Below are 15,833 nucleotides of genomic sequence, written 5' to 3' on the forward strand. Positions count from 1 at the left end.
CAGCTTCATTATAATTTGTGCAAGCCAAAAATTATTTTTAGTGCTTAGAGTAATGTGAGAGGGTTTGGCCTTAAATTGCCCTGAAAGGTTACACAATTACAGTAGATTCATGATTACTGTACTTCCTGGAGGTAAAGATGTGGCTTACAATTGAAGATGAACATAAAAGAAGCCCTTCCCATGTCCCTTTGTGTCATGGACTTGCACGCAGAAGTCAAGATTGCAAACAGAGCCTTCAAATGAAAGACTTTGGGAAAGGCTGCTTATTATTTCATATTACTTAATGCTGAAGTGTTGGTAATACTTTATCTCACAGTTAGGCAATAACAGGGAAATAAAATGAACGTCTGTAACATATGGCTGTAGGAAAAGACATTTGGCATTGTGACAAGATTTTACATCATGCTGCACAGGAAGTCGTTGGTTCTACTTAACTGAAATCTACTTCATTTACCTAAAATGACAAAGTGTTGTTTAGTGTTTCAATTAAGGGATTTTACCTTTTTTGTGCATTGGATAGAGGTACCCTTGTTAATGTGAAATTCTCTGCATATTCTAAGATATGTGCTGCTGTCCTCGACTAAGATGAGTTCTATGTGAAAACAGATTTATTGGGTCAAAAGAGAATTAATTATTTAAATAAAAAGTATCACTTGCATATAAGCTTCCACTGAGTCCTGGCCTTCTCGTGGTCTCCATTGATCCTCCTCCTTGATCTCTAGCAGTAGACCGAAACAGCCACCCATAATGATGGTCATGTTATCCTCATGAAGTGTCAGCGACCCCGCACATGCTCAGTGTGGTCATGGCAGCTGTGGAGAAGCTAAGCTTAGGGGTTGTTGTGAATCATCAAGCAGGAAATAAGGTTCTCCTGTCATAGAAGCTGATATATATATTTCAAATGAAGACCAGCAACATATATATATATATATATATATATATATATATATATATATATATATATATATATATATATATATATATGTGTTGGGTAGCCACTATGGACATTTTTGGAAGCACAGCCCTTCACTTCTAAAGGACTTTCTTTGCCTTGGGCTGGTACAGAAGACAAAACATAATGTACAGCATTTCTACTCTTTATTAAGCTTTAGTTCTCTTTTAAAATTCAATAATTTCTGCCTTCTCTTAAGCCTAAAAAGAAAAAATATTACTATATTACATATAACCCATTAATCCTGGGAGCAAGCTAAATTTGGACATTTTTTGCTGGATATTAAGCGTGTCCAATCTTTCCTGTGATCGTCCTGAATTCAGACTGCTTTAAATGCTGCTATTAGCCTTATCCTTATATCCCAGTGTTGTGTATCTACTGCTCCTTTATTCACTCTTTAGCAGCTTTCACTAAAATTTGACATCCTTAATAATGCATATGCAGCCTTCAGCTCACCTGTCATTTCCAGATAATCTCCTTGAATGTCCTTAGAATCTGCTGGTGATCCTGGCCTATCTTTTCCTCTCCTAAACTCATTTCATTCTCAACCTTCTATTTTTCTCTGGATTTCCCTGCCATGGCCAATCAAGCTCTCTCATCTTGACGTTCCTTTTAAAACACTTAGATCCTCCCTAGAAACACACCTGGTTAAGTAGGCCTGTCTTATGCATCCTGTAAACATACCATTATGATACTCATCAAGCAGCCTTATGTGTATGTTTTGTTTAAATTGTTAACCCTCCTGTTTTTAACCTTCATTTGTTAAATTATTTCAAGATGTATTGAGGTGAAATGAAGACTATGGCCAGCCAACCACTGGCAGCGTAGGCAAGTTTGTAGCTACAAGCTGAGACGGTAATGGTTTCATAGATATTGGTGAAAACAAAGCAAATCTTTCAAATGACAAACACAGCGTAGAATAAAAGAGTTGACACTGGATCTAAAGTAAGTGGCCTAATGTCAATCCCATTGGACATTCCTTATGAACCTGGACAAACGACTATATCTCCTATTGGCTGTCAAACAAAATGGACCTATGATTGTTGCATGGTCTCTGTGAATTGTTATAAGATCCGGTAAACCCCACAAATCCTAGTACAGAAATGTTTCCTATTCCAGCTAATCCACTCTACTTGTGGAGGTTTGTGAGCAAACTTTGCCCCTGTAGCCAAGCACCATTGTACTTGCTGATTGGAGCGACAAGTGTGATATGCGTAGCACCCAAAATCTCAGTTCATGCTTAAGGGATCAGTGGAGCCTTAGAATGCCTAGCAGGTCACATCAAGAGATTTTCTGTATCACTGTGTGTGAGAGACAGGTGATTTGTTTGTTGGGTGGGGCCAAAAGCTGTGTCATTGCATAAACATCAACTAAAGTATCTTACGGATGTGGGTGAGTAACACATCGTATTAATATTTGGATGCAAGAATGTTCCGCCCTCTATGATGTTCCGCAAACAGAATTTAAATATCCTTCTGTGTTTGAGTAAACATTATACTGGAATTTGAGCGGGAAACAGTGGATTGAAGCTGTGCTCTTTGCCTCTACAATTGGCAACAATACAATCCTCCATTGGTGGTCAGATATTGCGTTCTCTCTGATTCCTTTCAAAAATTTGGGTTGATTTCAGAATGGAGAAGAGTGTGGTACACTTTACTCATCGGAACAGCATTGATCTTGAGACAGAACTCAGGTACTTTGTCACATACATTATTGGCTCTTGTGACCTTCTGACTACATGGGATTTCAGTCAGTTTTTCTTGTGACGTTAAATGGGAACTATAAATTTATGTTTATATTATTGCCTACGCTACACCATACCAAAAAGCTAATAGAACCATCCTTCTATACGTTTCTGTAACTGTAATTTAGGCTCTCATATTCATATCTCACTATTCATCCCAGCATTTTACTCCTCTCCATTTCTTCCAATTCCTTACTTCGTTATTCCTCAGTTTCAACTTTTAAAGATGTCCGCAAAATCCAAGTAGATGTAAATTCTACAATATAGCTGAATCTAAAGAACAGGCTGAGTAAAGGGTGAAAAAAAAGAAAATTGTAAATGTGCCTTTGATAGCATAGTGAGGATTGATACAAATATTCTCAGAACTTTTTGTCTACTATTGCATTGCTCGAGTTCCAAAGAGCTGTAACTGGCTGCTTTCCATTCCATGTTTCGTATGTCAGATCAGCACTCGGCAAAGCAGCTAGATGAGTGAGCATGATGAGTGATGGTAATCCCTTCATCCATCAAAATATTTTAATTAGAAGATATACCCACAACATTAACTGAACTACTTTAATACAGACATTAGGATTCTCTCTTGGTGATTATTTTGAATAGTATTAACTTTTTGTTATTATCATGTTTTAGTTAATGTTTGATTGTTGTGGTTTGGTGGTTTCTAACCAAACTGGTCACCTGCAGCTCCATGAGTTAATGGCTCATCAGTTCTTTGGGCTTTTATTAAGAATATCTGGAGAAGGGACCTCAGAGTCTAGAACATTGTAGAATTATATGTAGTTTGTCAATAAAGATATCACATATTGGCCACCTGTGTTGTATTTTTCCCTCTGATCTTCTGGATATTAAAGGAAACTGCTTGGTTTTGAAGGTTTTTGGGTTTCTGTTGGAATGTGGGTTTTTTTGTTCATAACCTTTTGTGATCAGACTGCTGAGGGCTGAACTGTATAAGTGCCAGTTGTCGTTGTGTGCAATGCAGTTGTTTGGTCCTTGTTTTGTGTAAATTCAATTGTAGTAAACAGCTCCTGATGGGCAACAATTATAGATAGGTATATTGCCAACTGGGCTGATAAATATGTTACCTGCTGTCAATGTTACTAGTAGGAAAGATAATAGATACTAATAGGAAAGATAATAGAAACAGGAAGGCTCATGTTTTTTTTCCAGAAAAAGTAGTAACAGCAGTAACAAGATTTCATATTTAAAGTACATTTAAATATATAAGGTCATTGGTAAGCAATGGTTGTTCCAAAAAAATAAGTTTGTATGTTTAGTATTGATTTTCTATGCTCTACTATATATCAGAAGGTTTATAGTTCAAATGATTGTAACTGTCTTATCAAGTGAAGAAAGCAAAGTTCATGAAAACAGTAGAAAAGAGTAGGCAGACTCTCCTGGGCAAGTCTAAACAAAGGGGATGCACTGAATCCACTTTTTTGAATTCGGCTGAACCCCCAAATCCTTCACAAAAGATTCGTCCGAATCCCGAACCGAATCCAAATCCTAATTTGCATATGCAAATTAGGGATGGGAAGGGGAAACATTTTCCCTCCAGCCCCTAATTTGCATATGCAAATTTGGATTTGCATTCAGTTCGACCGGGCAGAAGGATTTGGCCGAATCCTGCTGAAAAAGGCCAAATCCTGGCCAAATCACAAACTGAATCCTGGATACGGTGCATCCCTGCTAAACAAGCAGAAATAGATTTCATTTTTATACATATGGAGAAAAAGCTGGGAAGGCAGATAATCAGAGGGGTCCATTGAACCCTATTTTTCTAGAGAATATTGAGAGAAAAGGTCTTTTGAGCAACCTTGCTGTCCTCACACAGAGTGGTATAATAAAATCCATCAAAGTATAAATCTTGACCAATCACTTAGATGCCACTGTAATTACATACATCAATGTTTCAGTGTTCATACTTCCGATCAATTTCTATGCTAGCGTCTCTGACCTCCAGAGAACTTCTGGTGGTGCTGACAGCTGAAGGGAAAATTGCTCAGTTCGGCGTCACTTCCTAAGATCCCCACTTATTGCAAATGTAGCTGACAGGGACCCAATGCTCTCGCTTAATTTAAAGGAACAGTTCAGTGTAAAAATAAAAACTGGGTAAATAGATAGGCTGTGCAAAATAAAAAAATGTTTCTAATATAGTCAGCCAAAAATGTAATGTACAAAGGCTGGAATAAGCGGATGTCTAACATAATAGCAAGAACACTACTTCCTGCTTTTCAGCTTTCTAATTCTGAGTCAGCTACTTTAATGGAAAACTATACCCCTCAAACAATGTAGGTCTCTATAAAAATATAATGCATAAAACAGCTCATATGTAAAACCCTGCCTCATGTAAATAAACCATTTTAATAATCATATACTTTTTTAGTAGTATGTGCCATTGGGTAATACTAAATAGAAAATTGCCATTTTAAAAAATAACAGCCGACCCTGGTATTGAATGATTCACGGTGCACACAAACATACCAAACAAACTATACTTGTTAGGTCACATGAGCCAATTAACAGACAGAGTTGTGTCTTTTGCTTCCACACTTCCTCCTGTTACAGTTAGAGTTGAAGTATTTCTGGTCATGTGATCTCTGAGACAGCACACAGACCATCACGAAATGGTGGTTCAAGGCAAGAGATGTAAAAGAGCAATATTTACTTAAATATATATTCCAGTTTGATAAGATTCTTTAATATGCCACTTAATTTGATATAAGCTACCTGTTGCTCAAGTATTTATTTAGGAGGTATAGTTTTTCTTTAAGGGGGGCCACATGGGACATAACTGTTCAGTGAGTTTGCAATTGATCCTCAGCATTCAGATCAAACAATTATGACACATTCACCCCCCTCCTCAAGTCACTGATTGGTCACTTCCTGGTAACCAATCAGTGGAAAGAAAGAGAACTGAGAAGCAGGAAGTAGTGTTCTGGCTATTATGTTACACATCCAGTCACTCCAGCCTTTATACATTACATTTTTGCCTAACTAACTATATTAGAAATATTTTTTATTTTGCACAGTCTATCTATTTACCTAGTTTTTATACTGAACAATTCCTTTAAAAAGCAGATCATTATGGAACAAAGGATTCTGTGCTGAGCTGAAGGGAAGCAGGTCATTACAACAGTAAAAAGCGTTGTGCAGCATTGTTCTATGTCCCAAAAAACGCTGGCGACTTTTACTTTTTAAGGGTGATAGGCTGAAAAAGATTGTAAATTTTTTTGGGGGTACCCTGCTTCACCCCTACATTTCCTAACATATGGCACCTAAACTATACAGTGGGCACATGCATAGGGCAAAATAAAAACTCTATTTTATTTTATAAAGCTTTCCCATGCTTGTGTAGTTTAATGTATTTGCTGCTACATATACGTCCATTCTACTTTAACTTGGCGCTGTATACAAATTAGGCATCGCTAGCGTAACTTCGCTTTGCTTGGCGAATTAACGCTAGCGCAACTTCGCTACCTTTCGCCTCCCTGAGCGCAACTTCAGATTTTAGTGAATTAGCGGCGACCTGGAGAAGTGTGGCGAAGCCAACGCTGGCGCAACTTTGGAGGTGAGTAAATTTTCCCCTTAGTTGTATAAAACTACAATCACAAAGCATTGAAATAAATTGCACTAATTGCATTAAAAGCCATATGAAATTAATGCATTGTATCTGCAGTGAAATGTTCACGGTTTGGAAGCTTATGCAAGACCTGTTGGCATCGTAATTATTATGAATTTAAGCAGCCCATGGTTTTAAGCAAACAATGACTAGCTAAATCAGGCCTGTCTACTTCTCTGCTATGGTCCCACAACTGATTTATGTTACCTTATGTGACCCTGTTTGCTTTGCTGAGGAGTGGTTATTGCAACAGATCCTTCATCTGACAGCATTCATTATAAGTTGTTACTCTGCTGTCAGAGGCAAATATTTTGAGTAATTTACATACTCTATGGGGCTGCAGTGACATAAAATGTAATGATGTCAGTGTTTTCCACTGAGCAACTTCACAACCAGAACAGAGCTGATTAAATGACCCTGAGGTTCAGCCATTTGTTTTTTGGGGGAGACCCTTTCTGAAACAAGATCCGATGATGATGTAGAGTGGGCAAGAGTACCACATGACACTGTGTTATAAAATAATGCCGTTAATATCCCCTTGCTCCTTCGTAGCTTGAATCTCATTGTCGACCTGCTAAAGCTTCTCATCAGAGTGGTCTTTGTAGAGACCTGATTGAAATGGATCAAGGATACAGCTGGCATTTAGAAAGCTCTATAAACTGAAGCATACATTCTGTTCTAAGCATTTTAAAGGGGATTCAGTGTAGATCAGTGACCCCAAACCAGTAGCTCACAAGCAACATGTTGCTCTCCAACCCCTTGGATGTTGCTCCCAGTGGCCTCAAAGCAGGAGCTTATTTTTAAATTCCAGGCTTGTACAGGTGTACTGACAAACAGAGCCTCAATGTAGGTTGACAATCCGCATAGAGGTCACTAAATGGGCAATTACAGCCCTTATTTGGCACCCCGGAACATTTTTCATGCTGGTGTTGCTCCCCAACTCCTTTTACTTTTGAATGTTGCTCATGGGTTCAAAAGGTTGGGGATCCCTGGTGTAGATGATCCTTTATTATGAGGTAGGCTGGATAACAGTTTCCTAAATGGAAATGGACATTCTCATCCCCACATTTTTTTTTTGATTTGGTTTTATTTGGTGTTTGGCAGATTTATAGGACTAAACACATGCATTTTCATAAAAAGTTGTTCTTTTCTTTTGTTGTACTAAGCTTTCTTTTCGAATCATTTCAAGAGATTTAAATCCTTCAATAACATAAACAATGTATCAGCAGGCATGGAAATACTGAAGAATAGAGCTTTCCTTGTTTGTTTTATTTCCGGGATTTTCATTTTACGTGTTTGATAAGTGTTGATACGTTTAGCTTAAAGTGATATATCTATATATATATATATATATATATATATATATATATATATATATATATATATATATATATATATATATATATATATATATATATATATATACAGGTATAGGATCCCTTATCCGGAAACCCGATATCCAGAAAGCTCCGAATTATGGAATGGCTGTCTCCCATAGACTCAATTTTACCCAAATAATCCAAATTTTTAAAAATGTTTTCCTTTTTCTCTGTAATAATAAAATAGTACCTTATACTTGATCCCAACTAAAATATAATTAATCCTTATTGGAAGCAAAACCAGCCTAATGGGTTTATTTAATTCTTAAATTAATTTCTAGTAGACTTAAGGTATGAAGACCCAAATTACGGAAAGATCCGTTATCCGGAAAACCCCAGGTCCCGAGCATTCTGGATAACAGGTCCCATACCTGTATATGATATAATATCCTGAGTAACATTAGTTGGACTATTTTTTGCTGCACAGAAGCAATAAATAAGCTTGCGTATCATTCCTTTACCATCTCACTTATGTCATTACTTTTCTTGTCCTTTAGGGTCTTTGTGAACAGAAGTCTTGCCATGGAAAAGATCAAGTGCTTTGGATTCGATATGGATTATACACTCGCTGGTGAGCATGGAAAGAATCTGAGGCCATACAAAGTGTCTAGTGTGCGATGACCTATTTTTAGTTTGCTTTTTGTTTCACAAAAACTGATTTCCTAGAATCTTATTACAGCCTATTTGGGTCAACATTACCTGGAAAAGTATTTGCAGGATTCAGACAGAATATACCGACTATCCAGTTTAACCCTTTGTCATTGGCTGGGCAGTGTAAGAATTATATGCTTTATGCTAAATACGGCCAGCAGCATTACATCTCATATAAAGCCAAATTCAATAGAGAGCATTACATTTATCCTGCTGTCCACTTGTTCTAAACTATATTTTCTCAGTGGTTCTTTGCTCTTTGTAAAAATTGTACTATAATATATATAATATATATATATATTATATAATATAGTATTGTGCAATTCACTTTATTCCCATGATAACATATTAATTCACTTGATAGACTGGATAATTGTGTTGGTGGTTCTTAACTCTGCAGTAGTTTTCGTCCGTCTACAAACCCCGTCTAACAAAATCATGATAAATTTAGATGACTGGTCTCTCTACAATACAATACAATACAGGTATGGGATCTGTTATCCAGAATGCTCAGGACCTGGGGTTTTCCAGATAACAGATCTTCTTCATTCCCTACTCTACTAGAAAATCATGTAAACATTAAATAAAGCCAATAGGCTTGTTTTGCTTCCAATAAGAATTAATTATATCTTAGTTGGGATCAAGTACAAGGTACTGTTTTATTATTACAGAGAAAAAGGAAATATTTTTAAAAAATGTGGATTATTTGGATAAAATGGAATCTATGGGAGACAGCCTTTCTATAATTCGGAGCTTTCTGGATAATGGGTTGTCGGATAATGGATCTCATACATGTACAATACAATTAGTCAGTCAAATTATTATTGTGGTTTGTGCAACACAAAAATTGGACTGTGCAGATTTTGCAAATAGATATACAAACCATATAAACAGTGCTATTAGCAGCCTATGCGTCATTTTGGTGGCATCTCGATTGTTGTCCCCTTCATTTTTTGGTTCCTCTTACTTATGTTTGCTCTGTCACAGTCAGTTTTGCATAAAATGTGGTGCAGTGCAAGTATGTGGGGAAGATGCATAACTTAAGTATATGGTAAATAAATAGACTTGAACTGGGTCAGACAAGTACCAGAGGATCTTCCAGTGGACCCCAGCCTAGGAGAATTGTCATCAACCTACCTTTATGTGCACCCTGGGCCAATAAAAAAAACTCCTACCATTTATATCTACATTCTCCAAGAGTGAACCCAGGATGTCGGGTTCTCTGGTTGTCCCTAGGAGGTCCAGTCTTCATCATCAAGATAACATAAAAAAATGTGGAGAAAATATAGTGGAAATTATAGAAAGAATGTGGGGGTGGGAGGAAGGATGGAGCTCACGTTAAAGCGTGTGCAGTTGGTTTGGCTAGGGGTGGCACACTTTAAAGGGATTCTGTCATGATTTTTATTGTGTAGTTTTTATTTCTAAATTACACTGTTTACACTGTAAATAATTCACTCTACCATATAAAATTTTAATCCTGAACCAGCGAGTGTATTTTTTTTAGCTGTAATATTGGTGTGTATGCAGCCTGGTCATGTGCTTTCAGAAAGAGCCAGCACTTTAGAATGGAACTGCTTTCTGGCAGGCTGTTGTTTCTCCTACTCAATGTAACTGAATGTGTCTCAGTGGGACCTGGATTTTACTATTGAGTGCTTTTCTTAGATCTACCAGGCAGCTGTTATCTTGTGTTAGGGAGCTTCTATCTGGTTACCTTCCGATGTTAGGCTGCTGGGGGGAAAGGGAGGGGAGTAGATATGATTCCAACTTGCAGTACAGCAGTAAAGAGTGACTGAAGTTTATCAGAGTCATATGACTTGGGGCAGCTGGGAAACTTGTCAATAGGTCTAGCCCCATGTCAGATTTCCAAATTAAATATAAAAAAATATGTTTGCTCTTTTGAGAAACTGATTTCAGTGCAGAATTCTGCTGAAGCAGCACTATTAACTGATGCGTTTTACATGACAGTACCCCTTTAAGAGATTGCAGCATCATTATAGTTATTAATGATTTTTTTGGCTGCCAGGGGCTCCGTGATAAAAATGCCTTGTAAAATATTATGGCTCTGTCCAGTACGTTGCAAAATCTGTCTGATTAAACTGAACACTGTTTAAGTCAACATACAGATATTCGACTGTTGTATAAATAAACATGTCTCACGGAATATCAATCAACAGCTGGGAAAGAGTAATTTCCCTTCTTCTTGAGATGGCAGAGGCATAGAATTATTCTGCTTATTGCTGGAAGAGGCACCAAGGTCATTTTCATCAAGCATCATACTTTAAGCTTTTGGAATTAGAGTCTATTTCAATACCTGTGTATTAGGTTACTTGTGCGCCCCTTAAGCTGCTTTAAGTTCATGGATCACCGACATTCGGAACATTAGAGAGACACAGAGTTGCATTCACATCAGGGATATTGAATGGCAGCTTCTGGAAACTTGTGAGCACTTGTAAACATGGATCGCTGCTTTAGTTTTCTCTGTAGAGCAGAGACATGTTTATATTATCTGCTGTTATCCACTGTGAACCAGCCATGATGCTTTACAGTGTAATAAATGTGTGGCATCTGTGTGCATTCCTGGAACGACTTGTACTATGATCTATCTCCCATAACCCTGTATTCCTTCACTTGCTAAAAAGCCATCCAACCCCTTCTTAAAGGAGAAGGAAACCTAGTCGGCGCAAAAACCCTCCCCCCTGGCCTACCCGTCCCGCTGGGCAAATGCCCCTAACTTGTTACTTACCCTTCTGCGCAGGTCCAGTCCACGGAGTTCACCGACGCCATCTTCTTCCAAGCGATTTGACTGGCGCATGCGCAGTAGGAGCATTTTGCCGGTACGATCTACTGCGCATGCGCCAAAAGTCACAAAGTGAAATCGGAAAACTTTGTGACTTTTGGCGAATGCGCAGTAGATCCGTACCGGCGAAATGCTCCTACTGCACATGCGCCAAAACGCCGTTCAAAGCAGGAAGAAGATCGCATGGAAGAAGATGGTGCCTGTGAATTTCCTGGACTGGACCTGCGCAGAAGGGTAAGTAACAAGTTAGGGGCATTTGCCCAGCGGGACGGGTAGGCCAGGGGGGAGGAGGGAGGGTGGGCAATACACGGGAGGGGGGGAGGGATTTTGCACCGACTAGGTTTCCTTCTCCTTTAAAGCTATCTAATGTATCAGCCTGTACCACTGATTCAGGGAGAGAATTCCACATCTTCACAGCTCTCACTGTAAAAAAAACCCCTTCTGAATATTTAGGAGAAACCTCCTTTCTTCTAATCGACCTTGCGTCAGCTGGAAAGACCTACTGGTAAATAAAGCATGAAAGATTATGAGATGATCCCCTTATATATTTATACATAGTTATCATATCACCCCATAAGCGCCTCTTAATTGGTTCTCATACCGAATTGTCAAACTGTCACTACGAAACGCCACAGTCAATCGGAGCTAAGGTATAGGCACCAGGTTCTAAATGCTGCAGTGTCATGGAACAACTGCTTTGTGTTTGGTGTTACTATAGGTGCAATTCTGCACTTTATTTTTCATATAGCCGTTTGCTCTCTGTTAAAGGAGAAGGAAAGGCTAAAATTTAGTAAGCTTTATCAGAAAGGTCTATATAAATTAGGGATGCACTGAATCCAGGATCCAGTTCGGGATTCGGCCAGGATTGGGCCTTTTTCAGCAGTATTCGGATTCAGCTGAATCCTTCTGCCCAGCCTAACTGAACTGAAGGGGCGGGGAGGGAAATTGCGTGACTTTTTGTCACAAAAGATGAAAGTAAAAATGTTTTCCCCTTCCCACCCCTAATTTGAATATGCACATTAGGATTCAGTTCTGTATAACTCTCTGTTTAGGATAGCAGCTGCCATATTAGCTTGGTGTGACATCACTTCCTGACTGAGTCTCTCCCTGCTCACTCATAGACCTGGACTCAGATTACAGCAGGGAGGGGACGAGGGACAGGGAGAGGAACAAACTGAGCATGCTCAACCCTAGCTATGGAGGTTTAAGCTGAAGAAAACTGATACAGAAGCCCATGTGTACACAATAGAAGGAAAGAAATGTTGTGTTTCTTTTCACTGAGGACTCAGAGCAGCATTACCTTGAGGGTTTACTGGTGTATTTATATAGATCTTTCTGATAAAGCTTACCTAGTTTTAATCTTTCTTTCTTTTATAAAAAAAAAAAACAATTACAAAGTGTGAGCTTCATCTAATCCATTGATTTCAATTTGGGGGATGGTTTTGTATGCCCCTATTGAATATGTACATTTGTAAAGGAACCCCTGCCAGTCCTTTATATCCCTACACCCTCTAGCAGCCACTGAATTGCTGTCTCACAACAGTAGAAAAAGTAAAAAGAATGGAGTACATACAGCGCCGTTCAACGATGAATTGCAGCAAGGATTCAAGTCCATATGATGAAATGTATTAAATATATATATTTTAAGTAAAATATTAGGTGTATCCGATTAATTATTAATCTTTTGTAATAATAAAAATACATTATGCAGATGCCAGCTATAATTGCAGATATACCCATCTATAATTGTTGACCTTTTGAGGGTAATAATTATAGGCTTTTATATGCTGAATAGCTTTCCACCTTCAACGTTCACACTCGCTGTCTGTTCCTGGAATTCTTGTATCCGTTGCACATATTGATTTTCCTTGGGGTGGGGGGGGGGCATATTCGTACTGCCCATACACACATTATCTCTGTCATTTCCTTTCATCCGTAGCCTTTTCTTTCTGTAGTTTTCTGTTATCCCTATCCCGCTTACTGGACATTCAGAACATCCTGTACTAATACAACAGCCGAAGAATTTGACTCGGTGGTTCCAGGGCCACCTAAAAATAATAGAACACTGTGCCTTTTGAATTCTTGCCAAAATGTTTCAAGTTATGACAGAAAAGGACAAAGAAGGCTTGTTAAAGTGAACAGGATATATTTCACAACTAGAGAGACTTTTTTCATACGTTTTCCATTTAGTCCACAGTTTGGGCTGGAGCCCATATCTCATTAAGTGACAGATATGTGAAAACATTAAAATAGCTCTTTATTATCCGAAGATTATTTAGCAGTTATAATTAGAGATCTGTGGGTTGGATGTTTTCTGGTTAAGAAACTGATCCCTTGGTGCAGGTTTAAAGCTATCTAATGTTTGTCCCTATTCTTGCTGGCACTTTATTGGAATGTATAAATATTCTAATGATTTGATTGGCTGCACGCTCACCCTTGCCCTACCCACTTCAAAGCTGCATTCTCATAACTAAAGATGTAAATCCAAACATATAATCCAAGCACCCATATTCTATCTTTTGGCACAGCCACACATTGCTGGGTTACAGAACACAAATAACTGTACAAACCTTACAAAATTGAAGAAAATGCAAAAGTGTTGAGAAGAGCATTTCATAAGTGGCTCAATTTCAGTCCTTGAAACTGTATTTTTCCTTATAGCGACTTCTGCTTTTTTCTGACAGAGAGGAAACCCCTGAAATGTAATGTTCCCTGTACAGCCTGTGCCCGTGCTGAAGGAAGTTATTTTAATGAGGGACTGCTGAATGATAATATGTGTAGCAATAATGCTTTCCATCATATATGCTGACATTACAAGTGTCCAATGATCCTGTGGGGGAAAAGTCCTGTTCCGTTTTAAGATAAACTCAAAACCTTTCTAACCCTCTCAAGATAAACTTTTTAATGTCACTCAGAAAATATTTGAGCTTATCTGGAGCCTTACCCACCTATTATTGGCTTCTTTATCTTACTCAATCTCTATTATTAGACATCTAGCATGATTTACTGGTTTTTATGCTTTGTCATTTACCAACAAAATGGAATTTCCATTCAAAAAGTTGTCAATATGGTACTGTGCTCACATTTCATTCTGTGCTGATCATTAAAGGTATAGTTTACCTTTAAATTAAATTTAAGCATGATCTACTGATGTTCATTTTAATCAACTCAAATTTAATTTAAAACGGACTTTCCTTTTTCTCTGTAATATTAAAACAGTAACTTGTACTTGTTACCAACTAAGATATAATCATTGAGGTTTAATTTCAATTATTTTTTAGTAAGATGATCAAAATTATGCAAAGGCCCCTTATCTGGAAAATCCCAGGTCCTGAGCATTCTGGATAATAGATCATATACCTATATTAGAATTAAGTGCCCTGTATAAAAGTACTTTTATGTCTTTTTATATAGCCTTGCAAGACCTCAATATATTTTATTATGGGGGGGGCACAGTACAAACATGCGCATGTCTTTTGAATACAGTGCAAGATAATATATAAAAAAATAGCCTTCGCTTTCAGCATATACTTATAGCCTACCTGCCGTTTGCATATGTGTATTTGCTCTGTTTCAGTATACAAGTCTCCAGAGTACGAATCCCTTGGCTTTGATCTCACCGTTGAAAGGCTTGTATCCATTGGTTACCCTCAAGAGCTTCTAAATTTTGTCTATGATCCCACATTTCCTACCAGGTGAGTATATTTTATAAGCTGGGCAGGATCGCTAAATGTAATCTCCAGCAGCCTGAGCTTGTCTCCCCACTTCTATTCGATTTATCTTTACTGTTAATGTCTGAATGGGTGGGCAGTTCCATTTTTATAAATGACATGGTGCTGGGCTGTGACATGCTAGAGTACTGCTGAAAACTATACCGGTGTAACTGCCATTAAAGTGGACCTGTCACCCAGACACACACATCTGTATAATAAAAATCCTTTTCAAATTAAATATGAAATCCAATTTCTATTTTTATTAAAGCATTCAAAGCTGTTGTAAGCTAATTTAAAAATCTCAGCTGTCAATCAAATATTGTCTGCCCCGCCTCTATGCCTTAGGCATAGAGGCGGGGCAGACAATAACTTTCACTTTCCATTTAGCATTTCCTAGATGTCACTGCTCTCCACACATTCCCCCATTTTCTTAACCATTTAATTGTGTAACCAGTACATGGGTCCCCCATTCTGGTGCAGAAACAAGATTCTGAGATGATACAAGACTTGCCTTAATAACAGTGTTCACAAAATGGCTCCTGCCTGCTTGCTATAATTATGAATTCCCAAACTGAAGGAAACCAGATTCAAATAATTTATATAGTGTAATTAAAGTTCATTTTGCTTGACTAATGGGATAAAATAGGATTTTGAATACATTTTTTGGGTGAGGGGTCCCCTTTAAATTCATTGCAGCATCAGGATCTTTGTCAGGGTAATGTAAGACCAACACGCTGAATTGGAATTAGAAGAAATACAGGCATGCTTGAGACTTTCAGTGATAAGTTTTACTTTCAGTGTTAAAGGGATCCTGTCATCGGAAAACATGTTTTTTACAAAACACATCAGTTAATAGTGCTACTCCAGCAGAATTCTGCACTGAAATCCATTTCTCAAAAGAGAAACCAGATTTTTTTATAATCAATTTTGAAATCTGACATGGGGCGAGACATTTTGTCAATTTCCCAGCTGCCCCCA

General features: G+C 38.0%; 1 protein-coding gene across 2 annotated transcripts in view; it reads left to right on the forward strand.

Annotated features, from left to right (window-relative positions):
• The window catches only part of nt5c2.S (cytosolic purine 5'-nucleotidase-like), a 59,649-nt gene that overhangs the window by 18,355 nt on the left and 25,461 nt on the right, over window positions 1-15,833 (forward strand). For both annotated transcript variants that reach the window (XM_041570943.1, XM_041570944.1), the window contains exons 3-4: window positions 8,192-8,265; window positions 14,720-14,837. In XM_041570943.1, the coding sequence (XP_041426877.1) occupies window positions 8,192-8,265; window positions 14,720-14,837 (192 nt within the window). The remainder of the gene's footprint in view (window positions 1-8,191; window positions 8,266-14,719; window positions 14,838-15,833) is intronic.

This window comes from Xenopus laevis, chromosome 7S (genome assembly GCF_017654675.1).
Source record: "Xenopus laevis strain J_2021 chromosome 7S, Xenopus_laevis_v10.1, whole genome shotgun sequence".
Classification (NCBI taxonomy): domain Eukaryota; kingdom Metazoa; phylum Chordata; class Amphibia; order Anura; family Pipidae; genus Xenopus; species Xenopus laevis.